The sequence below is a fragment of the Aulonocara stuartgranti genome (genome assembly GCF_965226115.1).
Source record: "Aulonocara stuartgranti genome assembly, chromosome: 14".
NCBI lineage: Eukaryota > Metazoa > Chordata > Actinopteri > Cichliformes > Cichlidae > Aulonocara > Aulonocara stuartgranti.
This window is the reverse complement of record NC_138950.1, coordinates 29,484,054-29,506,862: the sequence shown is the minus strand read 5'-3', so window position 1 is coordinate 29,506,862 and position 22,809 is coordinate 29,484,054. Positions and strand designations below refer to the sequence as shown.

The 22,809-nt window shown below is 43.0% G+C and overlaps 1 protein-coding gene across 4 annotated transcripts in view; it reads right to left on the bottom strand.

Moving 5' to 3' along the window:
• Positions 1–22,809, bottom strand: part of LOC309688196 (rap1 GTPase-activating protein 2-like) — a 127,088-nt gene that overhangs the window by 67,295 nt on the left and 36,984 nt on the right. For 2 of the 4 annotated variants that reach the window (XM_082503739.1, XM_082503729.1), the window contains one exon: positions 9,990–10,025. In XM_082503739.1, the coding sequence (XP_082359865.1) occupies positions 9,997–10,025 (29 nt within the window). In that variant the 3' untranslated portion in view covers positions 9,990–9,996. Of the gene's footprint in view, positions 1–9,989; positions 10,026–13,703; positions 14,846–22,809 lie in introns of those variants that run through there. The other 2 variants (XM_082503742.1, XM_082503730.1) reach the window with 2 other exon arrangements.

The window sequence follows — 22,809 nt, the reverse complement described above, 5'->3', positions numbered from 1 at the left end:
AGCTTCTCGCACACAGACTTTTACTAACAGAGGTCGAACTTTAGGAGACAGAGAGGGGAAAAAACTGGATCTTTCACAGCCCCACTGCTCCTTCATTTTTTCCTCTTTGTTATTTCTGCGCTTTCCTTTTTCACTGTTCACAGCTCATTGTTCCCGAGAGAGAAGCTATCTTGTTTTTCAGTCCCTTCATCCTTCAGTTCTTATTACTTTTCTCTTCAGTCTTTACTCGTTCAGATGTTAAGAGCATCTCCTCTATGCAGGGTGGACAGCTGTGCCAGAAATGAAGGAAGGAAGGAAGGAAGGAAGGAAGGAAGGTCGAACTTTCTCCTCTCTTTTCTATTTGTTCGGTCTCAGAAAGGATCTGTCTCCCCTGCTCTATTATTGTCTCCTTGCTCTCTTTATCGCCCTTGATCCATCTTTCACTCCTCCAGACAACCCAAAGTCCATCTCCATCCTTTCGCTTATTCCCTTTTTCATTTTCTACGCTTTCCACAGCATCACTCTGCTTGCTTTGAAAGACTGAGGAGATGGACTGTAATTTGCCAGTATGTAGGTCTTAAGTGTTTGTGTACAAAAATCGACAACAGACAAAATCCTAAAAAAGAAAAAAAATTATTCTGAGTTTGTTTCTAATGGCAACGGTGCCAGCCAATGACTCCTGGAGAAACAAGACAGAGCGAGAGAGTACATAACACATACCAACACCTATCACTTAAAAATGTGGACATATTCTTGTAAGTTTTTATTGGTTTCCTCAAAAATGTATGTTATTAACGACTATTCAAATTATTTGATTTACAGCAGGTCACTTTTTCCTAACATACTTAAAGTAGTACTTACAGTACTTACATGGAGTATATTGTATATTTAGCTTGCACTAGGTCTTGGTGAAGCCCCTTGCTGTATCTAACTTTCTCTGTTTAAGGCACATAGGTGTGCTGTGAGAAATGATCAGGTGTGCCGTGGAAGATTAGCTGGTTCCACCTGATTAGTACTCTGAGCGAGTGAGTGAGTAACGGGCAGAACAATTACATTCTCTTCCACTAGAGGGGAGTAGAACTACCTGCTCTAATTAAATGGGTTGCCAACTGCCAGTAAAAGAGAAGATGAAGAATAAAATACACAATACTCATGCTCTGAGACGATGCAGTGCGTAACAGCAATAGATAGATATTTGAAAAGAAAATGTAATCAATCTGACCTGGGTCCTGGAGAAAATTCCGACCCAGATGAAGGCCCTAGCATGAGCAGTGGTCAGAAGAAAGGAAAAAGGGTATACTGGGGACAAACCGAGCCAATTCTGCTATAGCTGGTGTGCGGGGAAAAATTATCAATATGGTTTTTGTGACATTTTTGTTTGGTGGTGTGTCGTGTGATTGTTCTTATATGAATAATGTGCCGTGGTTCAAAAGGTTGGGAAACGCTGGTTTAAGGAAACCGCCTTTTAATCGACTTTCTTACGATGAGCAACACTTGGCAACAGTGGGAAGGAAGAACTCCCAACTAACAGGAAGAGACCTAAATAAGGGAGGGGTTGTCATTTGCAAAAAAGCAAATAACTACTATATTATAACAAAGAATAGGAAAAACTGTCTGAAACTGTTCGTTTAGAGCAGTCTGAGTTTTTTGGCTAGCAATTTTTGGTTGCGAAAAACTACCAAAGTCACATATGTGTTAGTTTTTCTCTAAACATTAATTCTTGTTGTGTAACAAATCTCTCAATATTGCTCAAAGATCTCATTTTACTCTGAATGAAGAAACATCTCTTAATGTCACTGCTAACAACATAACGCAAACTTGTTGGTAAAATCTTGTAAGATTAAGATACACAGGCCTAGAGACCGCTCTAAAGTCATCTGACAACCACTGGTTGTGAGGTAAAAATGAGGTATGAGCCTCACATTACATAATTAGTGATAATTTTAAGTCACTTTCATGTGATGAAAAAAACAAGCACGCACAAAGCTAGCAGCTGTGCATCTGTATCAGGACTGACTCAGATGTAACTGTAAGGTCAGTTTGGAAGTTTGCTGAATCAATCTCTGTTTATCCTCAAAGCAAGTCAGCGAGGCCAGTAGTTATGAAGACATTCTCAGAACAGGACCAGGTACATCCTTTGATGCTCTCACCTCCTACCTGTCTCACCTCCTACATCCCCAGTGGATGTGAATATTGAATGTGAATGTGCGTGGGCACATGTATGCAGAAGAAATGTGTGTGTGTATGTGTGCGTGTGTGTCTGTGTGTGTGCTGTGTACCTGCCCGGGGAGCCCTTATGGCTCTAAATAGGTGAGGGTCTACTTTTATGAGCCCTTAACAGCCCGCACTCAGGCCAGATGGTGCGCTATCAGCTACTTTGTGTGTGTGTGTGTGTGTGTGTGTGTGTGTGTGTGTGTGTGTGTGTGTGTGTGTGTGTGTGCGTGTGTGTGTGTGTGCGCGCGCGTGTACTATCAGGGAGAAGGCAAGAAGTAAATATTTGTCAAAAGCAAAGAGGCAGCTGGCTGTCTGGGGGACTTTAGAGTAACAAAACTGTCGCTTTAACAAGCAGCAGAGCACATGCGGTGACAAAACATTTAAGAGACAGCGAGAGAGGACAGAGGAAAACAAGCAGACAGCAATTTGTTTTTACTCCTTGCTTGTTAATAATCAAAAGAAAACCTGTGTCAGTAAAGCCTTCAGGCTAGAGTTTCATTTGCTGTCAGCCATTATAGAAAGTAAAACAAGAGCACACGAAGAACAAACAGAAAGAAGTTGGCTATGTTTTTTGTGTAGTTATGATTAGTGTATGTAAATATGCTATAACATGACCAGCTCATTGGGATTAAGAATAGCTCACATGGCTATATGTACTGTACATATCCCCACAATTTACAAATATTTCAGCTTTGGTTTCTTCATTTTTTGCTGATTTCTTAATAGTTCCCTCTCACTGTTCTTAGAATACTTAAAACCTGGCACTTAACAGCAGGAAGGAGAAAAAAACATCCAGCAATCAGCTGGTAAATATAGTGAAGGGTGATGTAACAGAGTCAGAGAGAGAGAGAGAGAGATTTCTGTTGCTGGTGACTTAATAAAGAACTTAAAGGGGACTAAGTGCTTGACTTAGATTGCCCCAGTAACCAGAAACGCAACATCTGATGAATGCCGCTCTGGTGATTTAATGATCGTCTCAGAGGTGCAGTCTAGTGTTGACCACTTTGAGAGTAACTCAGTACTACTACACAGGGGTGTGATTGTGTTTCAGGGAACCCACACTACTCCCCTCCCTGCTGCTGCTGTAGCTAAGAGCAGCTAACACGTCCTGTTTCCATATGTTCACTGTGTGTATCGTTTCTCACTGATACCGCCTTAAACCATGTGTAAGACAGCAGGCGAATGTGATGAAGCGCTTATTTTAGCAAATGCAGATTAAGTGTAAATATAAGGAAACTAGAGCTTGGGAAGAAAAAACTAAAATAGGACATTGGGTCAGTAAAACACAAGATGTTTCATATACAGATTACTTGTACTTTTTTACATCATTTAAAAATCAAAAAGTGTCTATTGTAACAAAAAAAAACATATGTATTGAGGTGACTCGAATACAATATGCCATGGGACTGGAAATATACATAAACCTCCAGCATTTTATTAACTTTTAATAACAATAAGCAAATTCATGAATAAAACAAAACTTCGAGTGTAGGTGATCGCTCGTATTACAAGTCACGGCATCTTTCTGCAGGTTGTATTCTTATGTGTTGCCGATGAAGTCCGGTCGCAAGGTGAGACAACCCAGGCTCGTCACCATGGTAATGAGCCATGCTGGACCATCAGCTGATCATCAGTTCTTGCTGCCATGGCAACAGCCACGGCTCCCTATAGGCTGTTGAAGACAATATGGCTGTGGTTTTGTCTTGCAGTGGTACAGATATGAGCCTGCTGGACTTCATGTTTATATCAGGAGAAATTTAACTGATGAGACCATCATGCAGAATTGTGCCTTTTTAATGTTGATAATGTGTTACATAAATTTATACGTCTAAATATTTAAGCAGAAGCAAAATAAAAACACCAATTTGTTAAGTATGACTTTAGTGGGTTAGCTTGCATTGCCTTTATTGGTTTACCTACATAATTTATTCTTATATCATTTCGAGTAGTACTTTCAACAGGTACACGTTAACAGGTGGGACGGCCATCGGCACTGATCTAATAGAGAAACTGTTCCACCCAGTGGATCTTTTACTTCACTTCAGCTGCTTTCATTGCAGTGCACAGATTTTTGCTCACTGCTGTAGGAGTCAGTTTGTGACAAACACATGGACTCGGCTCCCTCTTGTGGCCACAGGAGAGAATGAATCTTGGTCCACATTTCTGCACAAAGATATCAAGATCTCTAAATAGGTGGGTAAGTATATAAAAGAGTAGGACGCCAAGCAAAACTTTTAACAATCAAATCTAAATGATTTTTAATAGAAGTGGATGCTGTCAGTTATTTTCATTAGAAAAATTAGATGGCACACATAAAAAGCGTGTAAATGGTTTCGTATGGCGTAGCTTCACTGAAACCGGAGGTGTGATATGAGAGGAAGTGCGACATCCTTTGTTGAGTGCACGAGAACGGGTGGAGTCCGACCACTTCCCACATCATACTGCTGCTAATGCATCCGCAACTGTGTGGTTGCTTTCTCTAACCTTTTTTCACACGGTCTGAGGCAGAGGGAAACAAAACACACAGGCAAGGCCCGAAGCTGCGCTGCCAAAAGAAGCGAACTGAAACTGAACCACCTGACCTCAGTCAGCTTGCGTATATTGAACTCTGGTTCCCAGATTAACCCCAGCTGAAGGTCACAGTCACTGTGGGCAGCTGTGCATTAGATATTAACTGAGTGAACTTCTGTCCTTCATTCGTGCTCTTTGCTTTTTCCCCCCTGCCAGTGATTGCAGGCTTATATTAAATTATGTAGCAGACTGTATCTGTGTACACTGCATCAACAAGGACTTCCAATAAGGAAAAACACAATAAAGTTGACAGCTCATTAAGGCTGTATACAGCCTCCCTGTGACTAATCACTGCTTCTTCTCTTCGTGCTGCCGAGCAAAGCCTCGAGCTTTAATAAGCCGTCACCTAAAGTAAATATAATACCAGCGGACATTCAGTCTCCTGTTTGTTCGGTAGCCACAACTCGCCGTCGTTCCCCGCAATATAGAAGGTACACCGAGAGATAGATTAAATGCCAGGCTCCAGAAATAGCAGCAGCGGCAGCAGCAGCCCATTTGCTCTTTTCCATGATGCTGGCCACCAGATAACATTTACACCTGGCCCCAAAAAACTAGGTTAGACAACGACAAGGGAAGGGGCTTTTTTCATTCTATCGTGTCCCCTCTTTTGAAAAGACCTCTTTCATATTTCCTCTTCTCTCTTGAGCCCGTCGGCCTTCATTGTGCCACTAAAACTGCCTCTCAGTCTGGACAATAATCCGGGTGGACAATAAAGTAAACTTTTTTCATATTTGCAAAATAACTACATTATATTAAAAAATGTACAAGTGCAGTTTAGTTACAGTCTTGGAGAACATCACAGCTTTATCCATATCCCATCCACTATAAGCCATCCATCTGAGCTGGGAGGCGCTTTCGGATTCAAGCAGCTGCTCCACTTAGACGGAGCAGAGAATGAATGGAAATAACATATAACAATGTATAATTAGCAGCAAGTGGCTGTGACCTCTGCGCAAACACACGCATGCATGCTAACAACAGTAGAAGCCGAGCAGACAGCCGGCTGTTAAGGAAAAAAACAAAACAAGCCAATAAAACAATCTGTGGTTAACCACGTTAAACAAGATATCCAAGTCATTTGTTTTGGTTTACTGCACTGTGGAAGCGTCTGTTGCTGAAGCGTCTTACAAGAGAAAGCCGGGAGCCATGACTGTGACACAGAGCTTCACTAATAGACACAGAAAGATCAATCCTTTAGACTGATTTCACATCCTGGGTATCCACCTCATGCAGACCAAAGCAATCATCTGATCCGTATCATGCGATGAACAGCTCTATGACTGCTGCGTCAAATATCCTGAAGTGACACTGTTTTATTACAGTCTGCTCCAATACACTCTGATCTGTGCTGCTTTTATCAACTTCCCCTTTAAACTAGATTCAGTGCAGTCCACGCTACTTTACTTCAACCCATGTGAAGTTGAGTAGACTCGCAGACACGGCAAGAGCTGCTTGTTTTCACCGTGTGTGCACTATTTCCTGTTTAGATCCCCATTAGATACTCTGACAACACAAGAGAGATGCTCTCACTAGGCCAACAGATACCTCAGAGCACCTTAAGCGGACAAAAAAAGCAATATGAACTTATTCATAGCAATCGAATCAGAAATCTGCTTTTCAGACTTTAATAACTTCTCGGAAGGAGGAGAAACTACTCCACTGGTTTCATAAGATCTCAGGTGTTACGCAACAAAGTGCGAGCTAATATAAGAAAAAAAATCTGATTTAAGAATGTAATAAGGAAAAATAGACCCACGAGAGAAAAAGACTGCTTACTCACCACAGCTTGCGCGGCATCGTCACACAGTATTAAGAAGCCGATCAGGTGCAACCTTGCCCCCTTTTCGTCCTCTCTCTCCTCTATTATCCCTGTTTGTCCACTTGTGATATTCACTCACCCTCAGCACCACTTGAAGACAAAACAGATGCATGTGTTTGCTCTCCCTCACACACACACACACACACACGCACATGCGTGCACACACACGCACACACAAACACTGGCTTGATTATACAGGTATTAATGAGGTGACGGCTGTACGGTGAAGGAGGAGAGATCCTTTGTAGCATCCGTGAGCAAAGAAGAGGCAGAGGGAGACCGGGATTAATGACAGAGGAGAGATGAGACATGGGGAGAAAGAGCTTGAGCAACAGAGGAATAAATAGCACACTCTGAACCAAGGGCAGACGGGACGGAAAGGGGAGAGGAGAACAAAATAAAGCCCTCACACCTGCTGCAAACTTTGAAGTGTGCAATCCAACTGATGTTTTTGCTCCTTTGGCCTCCATTCTCTTGTTTTCTCTCCTCCCCCCTTGTGGCTTTACTCTCCTGTACTGTATATTGCTGCATGTGGTTTGGTTTTTCATTTTCATTTTTTTAATTACAGAAGTTTTGCAAACCAACTTTCAGGAATATCCTGAAAGTCATGAATTAGGAATTCAATGTATGAATAATGTCCACGTCCTCAAAGTATAAATTAAAGGGGAATTTCAGGAAGATGCTGTTTGCATTAAAACAGCAACAGTGGATCAGACCTGGTGACCTGTCGAGGCAGCACCCCATCGTTTGCCCTATGACAGCTGGGATAATGTCCAGCCCTGCCCGGCAACCTGCATTGAATAAGTGGAAGATAATAGGTAGATGGATGCTAGTAACTCTCACATTTCTTGTGACCTGTAATGATATGATTCACCAGGATCACATGAGTAATGAACTCACTTGCATCAATTCATCTACACCTGCGTCCCCATCAACAAATCATCGAGATACTGCATAATGTCTTTTGTACAGACTGTCTTCTCCTTTATTTCCAGTCCTACAGTTCCTGCTTCTGCACTGTTTTCTTACATCTAACGCCTGGATCAAACACACACGCACACAGGTTGGTTTTATTCATCATTCGGGCAGACCAGGAGCTCCAGCAGAAGTCACGACTCACTCATTGATATTCAGACCCACTACAGAGTAGATGATCTAATGACACCTGGCCATGCAGGAGACACTGAAAGTGTGCACAGCTGTTTGTATGTGAGAGAACAGATAAAAGAGGAGCCCTACTTTACATGTTACGCGCTAACCTGCTTTCACTTTCCTGTTTAGAACAACAAAATGATTAAGGTTTTACCATAGCAGCATCTGGAGCCCTATTCCACCATTTCAAGTACTGTTCATGCAAACCTTTTACATTCTTATAATGCATCCTAATAATAATTTTTTTCACATAAGTTCATATAAACCCAGAACTCGGGTTTGTAAAACAGAGAAAAACATGAATAGAAAAAATATCTATGTGCCACTGCTATCAGGCTACTTGTTTCCAGTTCAAATCAGCGTGTTGCAGATATTTTGTTAAATCCAAACTTCTAATCCTCGATTCTGCGATTCCAACATGCTTTGTTCGTTTTTCTTTGAAGATGCAGAATCATTAGCATGACATGGAGGGGTTTTATTTTGTCATGTCTGACTATGCAGACAAGGTCTGGCCACCACCAAGAATAACAAAAGTCATGCTTAGATATCTAAAATATGCTCAGTTCTCTAAGGCTATCCATCTGGCATGATTAAACAGATGGTGCCATCACGGCACCTATGGAGAAAAGAGAGAGACGTTGGTAAGAAAAGTAGAGTGTGTGGTTCCTTTGGTAAAGAGAAATGGTGTATGTGCTTAAATATGATGGCTTTGGGGTATAGATAAAGATAGAGTTGACACACACAAAAACCCATCATCTGTCCTCACTAAGGCAACTTCCTGTAGCAAGGCTTGCCGGTGGTTTGTTTCAACACAGAGAAGCTTCACATACCCTCAAAGATTGCCACATGAATAAAGTACACAACTGTGCAAATGGCATTCACATCATCACATTCTCTGCCCATGCCCCGAATGAAAAAAGGTAAAAGCAGAAGCAGTAATTCTACACCTCAAAAGTTCACAGCACTGTGTAATTTTCACAACATTGTTCCTCTAAATTTGCAAAGTCACTGCCCACATTTAAATCCACAGGAGACAGCTTCTGTCTTCTCCTTGCAGAGGTGTGAAACATGAGCCGGAATTAATAACTGTTTGTTGAATGCTGTCAGTTCTTATTAATAAAATTAAGACATCCAATCTAAGAGTTAACAACACCATCTTAGCTCAACTCAGCCACACAAAAACAAAGCAAATGGTCAGAGAGCTGCATGATAGGTCCTTGTTAGAGAAAAATAAAGGTCTGTTACAGTACATGCAAAGAAATTTCATGCACCTGGTGAGATTTAGACCACATTTAAATGCTACAACCCACATTCAGCAATCCAAATCCACACAGAGAACATCTCAGTCCCTCAGTAGATGGACGATGGTGGCAGCCAATTAATTACCATGCCTCTTAAAGGCAGTGGTTCTTCCTAGTATCATCCTTCACCAGTGTGCTTGAAGAATCTCAAAAAACCTTAATACATCTTAAATTTATCTTAAAGGCTTTAATAAAGGTTAATATAATGCCTTTAATAATTCTAGCATGTGTCTCAAATGTCTGTATTCGTTGTGCAATGAGCTATAAGCTGGATTTAATTACTTATTTTTAGATCGTACAGCCCAAACAAACCCTTATGGAAAAACCCAGAGAACGCTGCTTATGCCAGTACATAGTATTCAAAAACTGCAGTCACACCTGGGAGCCACAGTGCAACCACAGAATTTACCTAGAACTCACTCGAGTACTTGGCAGTACAGGTATCTGCATGAGAAACTTCCTCCTTGTACGGGTATGACCTGCCAACATGTGCAAGCTGGCAGTGAAGAGAAAGTAAATGAGAGTGAATGACAGGAATCAATTTAGAAAATCTGTCACTCGGACCGGGAGTTGGAGATTTGTGTAAAGAGGTGTATACTGAATTTTTATGTGTCTAAAAAAAAGATTCATAGCTCTGCTGAGACTTTAAAGTCCATCAGTGTGATGGACAATATGTTTATCCAATGTTTTAAAGGTCTTCAGCTCAGTCTCAGCGTGTTTGCAGAAAACATGGCTTTGTGCTTGACGGACACATTTCTGAATATTATCTGGAAGTTGTGGTGATTGGGCGATTGGGTTCAGAAGAGAGAATAAGATTTCCAAAATGACCCAGAGTGCTCATGTAGGCTGTCAAAGGAATAGACCACACCAGGGCGGCCCAGGCCCTTTGCTTTATGTCATCCTCCCTCTAAAACCTCTAAAAATAACAAGAACAACAACAAAAAAACACTTACCGTGATTTCAGTGCAGACAGAGTGGACTTGTCAATCCTGGAAAAGAAGCAAGAGAAGGCAGACACACACATAAAGAGGAAATTATTATTGATCATGTCTCTGATACAAATTGCTCCAAGCAGCAATTCAATTCTTTAGTCTAATTGCTCCTAATTTACTAAGGACATAAGCACAGGAAGGCAGGCAGATAAAGACGGTTAGGAGTGAGATTTATGTCTCCACGGGGCCCCTGTGCTTCTGTGGCTTTAAAAAAAGAAAGGGTCATTAAAATTGTGGTTGCTTCTATTTGCCTTAATAGCTGCGGCAGTGTGAGTGTAAGCAACTGGCATAGACCAGAGCCTATGACAGACAGCCTCGTTTAACGAAGTTACCTCTCTGCAAACTGATCGACGTCTCAGTGCTTCACTGCACACTGGCCACACTACAAACAATTCACAACATTTCATTTTTGGTGCTGCTGTTCTCGTGCGAGTCATTTGAGGCTTTTCCATAAAGGAAACTATAAATATGTCAAGAGTCTTAACTTAAGGTTTATTTTGTGTGTTCTTATCAGCAAATGCATGCCTTACCGCAATCTACGCAGTGCCTAGCAGAGACATTTTAAATATCATTTGAATGTTTTACCACTTATTTGATATCAATAACAGTGCAGCATTACAGCAGCATCAGATCAGAGATAAATACTGTAAGCTCTTGTGATGTTTCACCGTCATGCAACAAAAAAGCTGATATTCAAATGTCAGAACAGAAAGCTTCTTATTTAGCTGCAGTTAGTTCATCATGTTCCTAAAACAACTATTGGACTTTATGACTGTGCTGTGACAGATGAATTACCCTCAGTCATACTGTAACAGAGCAGCAGCTGAAAATACACACCATCTATATTATGGCTCAATAATCCACCAAATCATACAATTTATTACAGGTAAGGGGAAATGATAATATATGTTTGTTAAAACATATTATGAGAGCAAAATCTCATCACCAGACCACTATATATGCTCACCAGCCACTTTATTAGGTGTAGCTTGCTAGCGTTGGGTTTAGACCTCCTCTGGCCTCCAGAATTTCTTTTTGTGGTACATATTTAACAAGGTGCTTGAAACACCCGTCACAATTTTTGGTCCATACAGACATGACATCATCACACAGTTGCTGCAGATTTGCTAGCTACACATCCATGATGTGAATCTCTTGTTGCACCACATTCCAAAAATGCTCCATTGAGCTCGGATTGAGATCTGGTGACTGTGGAGGTCATTTGAGTACAGTGAGTATTCTCATGTTCAAGAAACCGGTTTGATACAGTTTGAGTTTTGTGACATAGTGTGTTATTCTGCTGGAAATAGCCAACAGAAGATACAGTGGGTACACTGTGGTCATAAAGGTCAGCAGGTAGGCTGCTCAGGCTACTCAGGTAGGCTGTTGCATGCACAGATGGTACTAAGAGGATCAAAGTGTGGCAAGAATATATCCCCCACACTGTTACAGCGCCACTACCAGGCGTATATGCTGATACAAGGCAGGAGTGATCCATGCTTTCATGTTGTTTAGGAAAAATTCAGACCCTGCATCCACAAAAAATAATCATTAGATCGATTGTTTTTTTTTTCAATCTTACATCATCCCGTTTTAGTGAGCCTGAGCAAAGTATGCTCTTCTGCATACTATGTTTGTTAATAGTAGTTATTTGAGTGATTGTTGCATTCCTATTAGCTTAAAGCAATTTGACCAATCTCCTGTGAACTTTACATTAGCAAGGCCCATAGAACTGACTTAAATCACCTCACCCTCCTCATTCTGATGCTCAATCATCATGTCCACGTATACATGTCTAAACGCACTTAGTTACTGCCATGGGATTGGCTGCTTAGCTATTTATGCTAACAAGCAGTTGAATATGTGTACCTAACAAAGTGGCCAGTGAGTACATTTTTCTTATCCAAAGAAAGTCACAGATGGTCACCATTGTTTGGTAACAGTAAGCTCAGCGTCCTCCTCACCTCTACATTTGATTTTACATTTACTAATGTGCCGATTAGCAGATGTTCAAACAGCTTCCATTTATCCATATCTGCGTCTGTGATGAACCAAAAAATGTTCAAATTTGTGACTAGATGAACTGATAATTAAATACTACAGATAGAAGGTAAACCTAATGTGACTAAGATTTTGAAACTGCTCAAAAGCAAAACACTGTAAACAGCATTTTAAGGAACTTTACAGTAGTATGTTGTCAGTTTGCATCTGGATGCGGTTACATTTAAGCTCACACCCAAAATGAAGAGGGTTCAACTTCTCGGAAGAATCAATTTGTACAATATCTAAATACTTATATGCTGATGTTCTTTGTTTACAGCTGACAATGTACAAGAATTTCACCGGATGCTGCAAGTTCATTATCATCAGACCTGTGAGAAGTGTATTTTCCCGTCACACCTGCCTAATCTTAGCAGCATACAAAACACAATCTTGTACATTTCTAACAGCAATCCAAAAGAAAAGAAAAATAATCCCCCTTAACATATCCCTTCATCTCACACTGAGCATTCAAAAGAAGAAAATTAGAGACATTATTCCATGAGCTTTAACACGTGGAATTATTGTTTGGTTTAAGAATTTAAGAAAATGCTGATACAACTTTTCTTTTAGGGAAATATTTTTTTCCCAAGGATTAAAAAGACTGGATCTCTAACAGAGAAGTATCACAGAGAGACATTAGAGGATATTTTAACTAGCAGAGGAATTATCATAGTGTACATGAGACTGCACTGTACTTGAATTGCACTTGGACCCGTAACCCATTATCAGTCAAAACTAAAGCAGTTGTGGTTTATCTAAACCTTCTGACCACTTAATTCTATTTTCTCGCAATCACCATTGACTTGTGACATTCTTTTTAAAAATTATTGTACCTGAAATCTTTTTTTTTTTTTGTCCAGCTTTTTTTTTCTGCAAAACACAACATATTGCACGCAAAGCTGCTGCTGCTCCTCAGCTCTGTCTGTTCGAGGTTATCGCAGCCTGTCTGGCCTATGCTGCATCAGCCCAGCTGGGAAGGTTAAGTGCTCTGAAGATGTGCTTCAGTGTCAGAATGACTAGCAGCAAGGGAGCCAAACGCACAAAAACACTCCATCCGAGTGTGTCACAGCATTCAGTGCTAAATGGGCTTGCTGGCAGCTTCTTTAACGCTGCATCATGGGAACTTCCCTCTGCCAATACAGTAGGAGAGCATTACCAGAACAAGCTGCGTCCCTTTACCAGCACAGCAGCAACAACAACCACAACTGCCAGCAGGCAGAAACAAAGTCGGCTGTTGAATATAATCCCTCCCTCAACAGAGACAACACAGAGTGAAACTGTAAATGATCACACACACACACACACACACACACACACACACACACACACACACACACACGCACAAACACAGACAAACAGAGGACAAAGTGTTAGAGGTGTGACACAGAGGAGCAGGCTAAGCCCTCCACCCATCCTTCCTTTTCATAAAAAAAGTTTACATTTCTACTCCACCCATTCGCACACTGTACAGTAACAACAACTGGCACACTCTACAGCTGATTATAAAGCACAATGGGAATGATTCAAACACAGTGTAGAACTGCATGTAAATGGGCACAAATATGAGCATGGACATGCACAATGCAAACTTTCCTAAACACACGTGAGCATTGAATGAAAACGCATACATACCATCCAAATCCACCAAATGACACACTTCTCCTCCTCAGCATTTTGTCAGTCTGACCTTCTCAGCAGTCTCTTTTGCCTCTCTCCTCTGGGAACTGTGTGCTCTGCTGACAGTCTTCCTCTATGGGAGTGTGTATATATATATACACACACACTCTCTGTATACTTGCACTTTGTCTGTCTCTGTCTGACCCAGGCTCTCTGTCTCACTCCCTCTCTCACCCTCTCCCCCTCTGTTTGCCTTCCCTTCTCTCTCCCTGCTCTTTTTCACCTGCCTCTCCACAGCTGCTGTTGTCCAATTTGCCACTTGACCCGTCAACAACTTTCCTGAAACATCGGTTCACAGTCTGTCAAACCCGCGCTCAAATCTGACACACTGAGAGATACAGGTACACATATTTCAGCAGGGTAGGGGAGGAGCCAAATGAGGAGGGGCCACAACCACTGGTTTGTTTCCCACACAAACACACGTGTAAAGGGCTACACATGCATCGAGCTCTATCTCAGTAACCACAACCAAAACACATGTACGTTGTATTCTTGCTTACATGCTGTCCAACAGGAAATGCAATAACTGCCTGCACTGCCCCCTTTTTTTGTTTACCCTCACACATGCAAAAATGTCCCTGAATAAGCAAAGTTGATAAGTTGATCGAGCATTTTGATGTGGATTGTGGAAACTTCAGGTTAACGCTGCAAAAAGCTATATTTCTATTGCGTCATTCCTATTTCTAATCTATTAGAAGTGTATCAGAGGAATCTGTGTTGAATGGAAAATATGCCAGTTGCTCAACAGAGGAGTCAAACTGGATTATTTTTGTTGCACTACATAGCATTGACACTTCTCTGAAGGAAAGAAAAAAAGAGCCCAACAGTTGTGCAGAAAGACTGCAGCGAAACCTCTCATGTTGTGGCCAAAGGGAGTGTCCTTCCTGACGCCCTTTCTTCTCACTCCAGAGTTGACACTCTCAGAATTTACAAGCCCTCAGTTTTTCAACAGTTCAATTTCAATGTGCAGTGTGTTTGTGATCTGCAGAGGTCCAGGCTGTTAAATATACTAGCAGTGTAAAATCAAAAGCAGCTACTTAAACAACATTTTTACCAGCTATTTTTAAGGAAAGTTAACCTTGGGCCATTTTAATATTATAATATAATAGTAGTAATAGACTAGAATATGGCCATTCTAATTCTGATGAGTGAACTCTGTTATGCAGACCACGATCAGAGAAAAACACTTAAAAGAATCTAGGTCTATTTGCCTACATTGTAGGTGTGGAGACAGAGTCTCACAGCAAAATTAATATAGTCAGGGGTTAAAGTGGGATTTTAAAGGTGGGGGAACCCAAGAGTGATCTTTGTGTGTAGGCAGCTGCTCTGAGGTTTACTGCCCCTTATGGAGTAAATTTCACCACAGTACTGCAAACGCCAACCCTTTTCGCCTGCATTAAACTGCCCACTATTTTCATGCGACAGGTGACTAAAGCAAAGTTAACATACTTCGATTTGTTTTGCAGGACGTCTCAAAGTTGAAAAAACAAACTTACCACAACTTAACATTATAGCACAATATCTCATGTAAGCTTTAAATGACCAGTCTATTAAATGCCACTCCTTACCTATAAAATTAGTCTTCTATTCTGTCTTTCTTACATCTTTTTCCATCTCTGAGTGCAGTTATCGCACACTTTTCTCTCTCCTTGGAAAATAGAGTAGCTGTACCTTTAGCTAGCTAGCTGACGCACTGTGTGGGTGCTAGCTAGATGCTAAAGTACCACACCTTACTAACATCGGTCCGCTGTAACACCTGAGTATAGCGCTATAAATGATGCGTAAACCCATCATCATTATTATTATTAGATTTTTATTCTTTGTGTCTTTCCTCTTCATGTAAAATAAGCAGTAGCGACGGTCACGTTATGTAGGTTTAAAATTTAAAGTTTAAATATGGTTTAGTGTTGATGTCAATAACTCTCTAAAGTAAGGAGCCTGTTTTGCAAATAAAAGAAAAGGCTGAAATAACGAGTTGTAAAAAATATATAAATAAATAAATGTAAATCCCAAATGGGGCTAAGTAATAGTTAGTAAAGACAACCCCCATACCTTTGTCAACTGAAGTTACACTATGGACATTTTTTGCAGCAACAGGAACATTAATGAAAGTTCACGTATAGATAATGATATGGTGATAAGGAGCTGGGGAATAATTACCATTTGGAACAAGTAAAATAATAAAGAGGTTATTTCAGTTCCAGCTTAACAATAAACTGAATAGCAGCTTTCTAATTTCACAGGCCGTGGTTTGACAAGATGCTGTCTTCAACAGTAGCTAATCCAGCCACTCTGTGGCTGCCATACTAGTGAAGCTGTCACAAAGCATGCCATAAATACAAGTAATGACATAAAACCCATTCAAACAGACATAGTATCATTTCAAATGCAATTTCCCCCCCAAGGCTTTTCTGTTGAATTGAAAAGAATGGTTTCAGTTATTCTTTTCACATTGAAATAGGCAACACGTCCTTCTGTATTCAAAGAGAGCTACTTTCATTTCCAGTCACTTCATAACATATCCAGTGAGAACAAGAAACCAAACAAGCACTTTAGAAGTCTGTTGAATGTGATGGCTTAATGCTTTCACAATTAAATTCTCAATTATCAGCATGCTTTCAGTCTCTTTTAAGATTGTCAGTCACTCTCCCTCTAGTGGTTTAGAGATGTGAGAAACCATGAACACAACAGCAGCAAGAAGAAAATGCAAATATCAGACTGACAAAGAAAAAATACTTTGATTCTCAAACCTTAAAGGTTCTGAAAATTTTGGTCTTTTGTATCCAGTATCATGAAAGATCAAGCTCAATAAATGCTGCAAATTACTGTGTCGCACAAAAAACAGAGGCATGTCTTTATGCTACACACACACACACACAAAGTTTTATGACACATCAGGAATCCATGTTCTGTATAAATGAGTGGGCACCTAACAGCACAGGGGAGCAGTTAGACAGCAGCTGGTGACGCAGCAGCCGAGGAGCCAGATGTTACTTTCAAAACATTTTTGTGGATGAAACAGGATAAATCAACCCTCCTGAACAAATGCAAACTAACAACTTTTAACACCAATTTAAAATTTCCCCCCATTTCTATTGATAGTCCTAAAATATGTAAATAAAAGAATGATGCCATAGCAGGTTAGAAAATAAGATTACTGAATGATCGGAAAACCTAAAGAACAAAAGATAAAATAGGGACAAGTAAAAAATAAAGTACAAGCCAGTGACAAGACCTTTGCTGCAGGTCTTAACTGCTTGGCCAAAACTACAACATGAACATGAAAAGCTGTCACTATAGTGATGACACAATTTTGCGGTTGTGTGAAGTACACACCCTGCAAACAGGATCACAAAAATATAAGCATGTTTCTCTTGGTAAAAATAGCTTTAATAAAGCGTCATCTGGAGCTAAAGTAACTGCATGTGTGCTGCATGTATGACTACTTGCTGGCAGATTTAAGTCAGAGGATCATCTTCTCTTTGTTTAGTGTCGCACAGCTTCATTTGTTAAATCTAATACCCGATGACTCAATATCTGTCTATTCTGTAGGTATTTCACCGTGCCCAGTTTAACGTTAGCCTGAGAAAGAGCAAACTGCAAGTTCAGTTTTATAAAAACTGTGGAATTCTGATATTTATGACACTCATATTTCCTCTGCAACACACTCATTTTATCCTTGAGATCTGAAATGTGCATTCACAACACCACAGATGTTTGTAAGTGGGCTGGGTGACATCACCCGACAGTAACCAGTTGGCTGATGTCATCAGGTCGCCACAGTGTTCGCAACTGACAAACAACACCAAGTGCATGGTAACTGTTAAACTCCATTAATTTGTTCAAACTCTTTTATTGTACGCAGTGTGTGAGCAATAAAGACTGACGATGGCACTGTGTTGTGCCAGAGACATTTTCCTATATAGAGAAGACATAGCACTCAGACAATTGTGGTCTACCTGAGACATGAGGCATGCTAAGGATGGCGATTGTCCCATCCCTGTGTGACATCGGTAGCTAAAATGGGAAACATTAGCCAATCACACTTATGCACTGATGACTGCAGAGTGAAGGTTCACGACTGTATCAGCTGTATGGCGGCATATCTCCTTGTTGCTGCAATAATCATGTAGAGAAACATGAACTAGCATGGCATTTGTTCAATGCTCCCATGACGAAAATATAAAAACATATAAAAAATATTTGAAATTAATGTTAGTGGTTGCTACATGAAATGATTATGTACAAAATTTGTATGTACAGCACTGTACTGAAGTCTTGAGCCATCCCTCGTTTTTATATTTTGCTCAGAAATATATAAATTATCAATGTATTAATTAAAACTTAGCTAAGGCCTGGAGAACTCCTTTTGCCTCCTAGGAAGCACATACACACACATCAAGTGTGTCAGGTTTCGTAGATCGGACTCACGCGCAGACCACTAGTATCTTCAAAAGGTGCATTTATTTACAGTGTTTCCTACAGTGAAATTCATATATACACATAATGGTGCCAAAGGAAAAAAGGGGTCGGGGTTCCAGGGTCCAGGAATGAAAGAGGCAGGAGTCCAGGAAGGGAAGGTTTCCATTCAGTCCTAACACATCTCCTCTCCTTTCCTCTATCTCTCTTGCTCCCGTTCAGTCGCCAGGCACGGGGAAGAACAAGTCCAGAGGCAATCTATGCACAGGCAGAAAAAAACCATTAGTCTCCTGGTTCAGACATGCTCACAAACTGACTTTATAAAATACAGGACGACTGACGCTGAAGGCTCAACGATCCAGCGACGAGTAGAGCAGACTCGCCCTCTTAAGAAGGGTTCCAATCTCTCATGATCACCGACAGGTGTGCTGATCACCTCCAGGTGTGTAGGCCAGGGGCAGGAGCCCATACTGAGCTCCGCCCCGGCAGGAGAAAGAGAATGGGAGAGGGCGAGAGAGAAAAAGAGAGCAGAGGTGAGAGAGAAAGGTAAACAAAAACAAAGCACCTGACGGCTGTCAGCTGACGAGGAGCGGAGACCATGACAGTACCCCCCCCTCAACGGGAGCCACCCGGCGACCCACCAGGCTTGTCCGGATGCAGGCGGTGAAACTCCCGGAGCATGGGCACATCCAGAACGGCCGCCCGAGGGACCCAGGAGCGCTCCTCCACACCATAACCCTCCCAGTCAACCAGATACTGACAGCCACGCCCACGGCGCCGAGAGTCCATGATGCGAGTGATGGAGTAGGCCGGCAAGCCATCCACAAGCCGGGCGGGAGGAGGGGGCCTGGAAGGAGGGCACAGAGGACTGGACCGGACAGGTTTGAGTTGAGAAACATGAAAAACATCATGGATCCTCATATTACGAGGGAGCATCAACCTCACAGAGACGGGATTGACCAAAGCAGAGATCTCAAAAGGACCAATGAAGGTGGGCGTAAGCTTCTTCGACTCAGTCCGAACCGGAACAAAACGGGTAGAAAGCCATACCTTCTGGCCAACAGAGTAGTCGGGTGCTGGAGTCCGGTACCGGTCTGCGATACGTTTATTGGTCTCCTTCGTGCGTAGTAATGCCGCTCGAGTCGCCCGCCAAACTCTGCGGCACCTGCGCAGATGAGCCTGAACGGAGGGTACAGAGTGCTCACCTTCCACAGCAGGGAAAAGAGGAGGCTGATATCCCAAGGACGCCTCGAAGGGCGACCGGCCGGTAGCTGAGGCAGTCAAGCTGTTATGGGCATACTCAATCCACGGCAACTCCGCACTCCAGATGGTTTGATTGGTGGAGGCGACGCAGCGCAGGGCAGTCTCCAGTTCTTGGTTGGCCCGCTCGGACTGGCCATTGCTCTGAGGATGATAGCCTGAGGATAGACTGACCTTAGCGTCCAGGGAGTCGCAGAACTCTTTCCAGACCCGGGAGGTGAATTGAGGACCCCGATCAGACACTATGTCTTCCGGAATTCCATGCAAGCGGAAGACGTGAGTGGCAAGTAGACGTGCGGTCTCCAGCGCTGTAGGAAGCTTAGGCAAAGCAATGAAATGAGCCGTTTTAGAGAAACGATCAATGATGGTCAGAATGACAGTGTTACCTGCTGAAGGAGGTAGCCCGGTAATGAAATCCAGTGCAATATGAGACCATGGCCTGGAAGGAGTGGATAACGGATGGAGCTGACCCGCCGGAAGTTGGTTCGAGGGTTTGTTTCGGGCACAGACCGTACAGGCCGTGACATATTCCCGAGTATCTTGGGCGAGTGAAGGCCACCAGAAGTACCGCTGGAGAAACTTGACGGTGCGATGTATCCCTGGGTGGCATAAGAACCGGGCCGTGTGAGCCCATTGCAGAACCTGGGACCTGACAGCGCGCGGAACATAGAGTCGGTGGGCAGGCCCCCCTCCCGGATCCGGTTCGGCTACCTGAGCCGCCCGGATGGCCGCCTCAATCTCCCAGGTGATGGCCCCAATAGTACAGGTTGCTGGCAGGATGGAATCAGGGTCCGGCTTTTCGTCAGTAACAGCGAACTGACGGGAGAGAGCATCCGGCTTGACGTTCCGGGAACCGGGTCTGTACGTGATTGAGAAATGGAAACGGGTAAAAAACAGGGCCCATCTGGCCTGTCGAGCGTTGAGACGCTTTGCCGTTTGAAGGTAGGACAGGTTCTTGTGGTCGGTCCAGACCACAAAGGGTTGAGTTGTGCCTTCCAGCCAATGCCGCCATTCTTCCAAGGCGAGCTTAATCGCCAACAACTCCCGATCGCCCACATCGTAGTTTCGTTCTGCAGGGGTGAGACGACGGGAAAAATAGGCACAAGGGTGCATCTTACCCTCCCTCCGTTGGGAAAGGATGGCCCCCACCCCTGAGTCGGATGCGTCGACCTCTACCACGAACTGAAGGGTGGTGTCAGGTTGGACCAGGATGGGCGCCGAGACAAACCGTTTCTTGAGCTCCTGAAAGGCAGACCGGGCGACGTCGCTCCACTGAAAAACAAGCTTGGGAGAGGTCAACTGGGTCAATGGTAGAACAATCCTACTGAAGTCCCGTATAAACCTCCTGTAAAAGTTAGCAAAACCAAGAAAGCGTTGCAACTGGCGACGGTTAGTTGGTTCAGGCCAGTCCACAACAGTCTTAACTTTCACAGGATCGGGTCGAAGATCTCCACGCTCAATTATGTACCCTAGGAAGGCAACCGTGGGCACATGAAACTCACATTTCTCACTTTTAACGAACAGCCGGTTCTCCAGAAGGCGTTGCAGTACCAGCCGGACCTGGGTCTCGTGTTCAGCCTGGGAGGAAGAGAAGATCAAAATGTCGTCTAGATAGACAAACACAAATCGGTTAATATAGTCTCTCAGAACATCATTGACCAGAGCCTGGAACACTGCAGGTGCGTTGGTAAGGCCAAACGGCATGACCAGATACTCAAAATGTCCAAGATGGGTATTGAACGCCGTCTTCCATTCATCACCGTCTCGGATCCGAACCAGATGGTAAGCATTTCTCAAGTCCAGCTTACTGAATATGACGGCGCCCTGGAGAAGTTCGAAAGCAGAGGTGAGTAGAGGCAGTGGATACTTATTTTTGACCGTAATGTTATTGAGTCCCCGAAAGTCAATACAGGGTCGGAGGGTCTTATCCTTCTTCTCCACAAAGAAGAAACCTTCTGCGACGGGTGAGGAAGAGGCCCGGATGATGTCGGCAGCAAGAGATTCCGTGATATACTTCTCCATAGCCTCCCGTTCCGGCAATGAGAGGCTATAGAGGCGGCTGGCCGGTAAGGGAGCTCCCGGCAGTAGGTCTATGGCGCAGTCGTAAGGCCGATGGGGGGGCAGCGACTGGGCTCGGTCCTTCCGAAACACTTCAGCGAGATCGTGGTAAACAGACGGCACACTTGTTAAGTTGGAAGACCGCAGTGGCTCTGGACAGATGACCGATTGGTTAGGCGGTACGGCCGCCTTAAGACAGGTCATATGACACTCCTCTCCCCAGCCCGTAATGCTTCCTTTCTGCCAATTAATCGTGGGATTATGTTGCTGGAGCCAGGGATGACCAAGAACTAACGGCGTCTGAGTGGAGTGAAAAACAAAAAAAACTAATCTCCTCCGAATGATTGCCAGACAGTGTGAGGGTGAGCGGTTCAGTGATGTGTGTGATGTCGGGGAGGCGCTGCCCTGATAAAGCCGTGACGCGTAAGGCGTGGGGTAGTGACTCCACAGTCACACAGAGTCGTTTAGCTAGTTCAGAGTCAATGAAATTTTGTTCTGCTCCAGAATCAATAAGCACAGAAAGTGAATGACACTCGGAGTGGACCAGCAGCTTAGCCGGCAGGGCTAAACGTGGAGGAGATTTATCCTGATTCAAACCGCCCACCAGTACTCCTACCATCACTGGCGGGCGCGGCCTTTTGCTCGCGACGGACAGGAGGCAATCATGTGTCCCTTATTACCACAATACAAACACTCACCGGCCGTGATGCGTCGCTGACGTTCTGCAGCGGTTAGGTGAGAGCTGCCGATTTGCATGGGCTGTACCTCTTCGTCGGCGCCCCCTGATGTCCGGGAGGACCGGTAATCGGCCGAAGCCTCCGCCCCTCGCGGCCCTGCGGCCTCCTGGGAACTGGCGGCTGTCAGCTGACGAGGAGCGGAGACCATGACAAAGTGTATATAATGTTTGGAAAATATAAATCAGATTATGATAAACTACACCACTTTAAATGGATTGTAATGTAATGTATTGTTGTAAAACTTTGGATATGCACAGTAGAAATATGGTTCAGTGGTAAAAAGTGATTTAAACCTTTGGAAAAAGGAGAGATTTATTGTTTTGTTTTTTGTGTACGTTTTTTTAAACTTAGATTTTGTTGGCAGTTTAATATAAATGCAATTTATGACCCTGACATTGAAGAGATGACTCCTACCATCTCCATTCATTTCTATAGCAAGGACTTCAGCTCTCAAATCTTCAAATGTTCGGGATTTTTTCCAAGATAGCTGCCAAGTTGCAAGACTTGTTTCTAGCAGGACTTTGTGCCATATAAAAGACTAGCTTAATATACATAGGTATAACACATCCTGCATTTTCTTTGTTGCT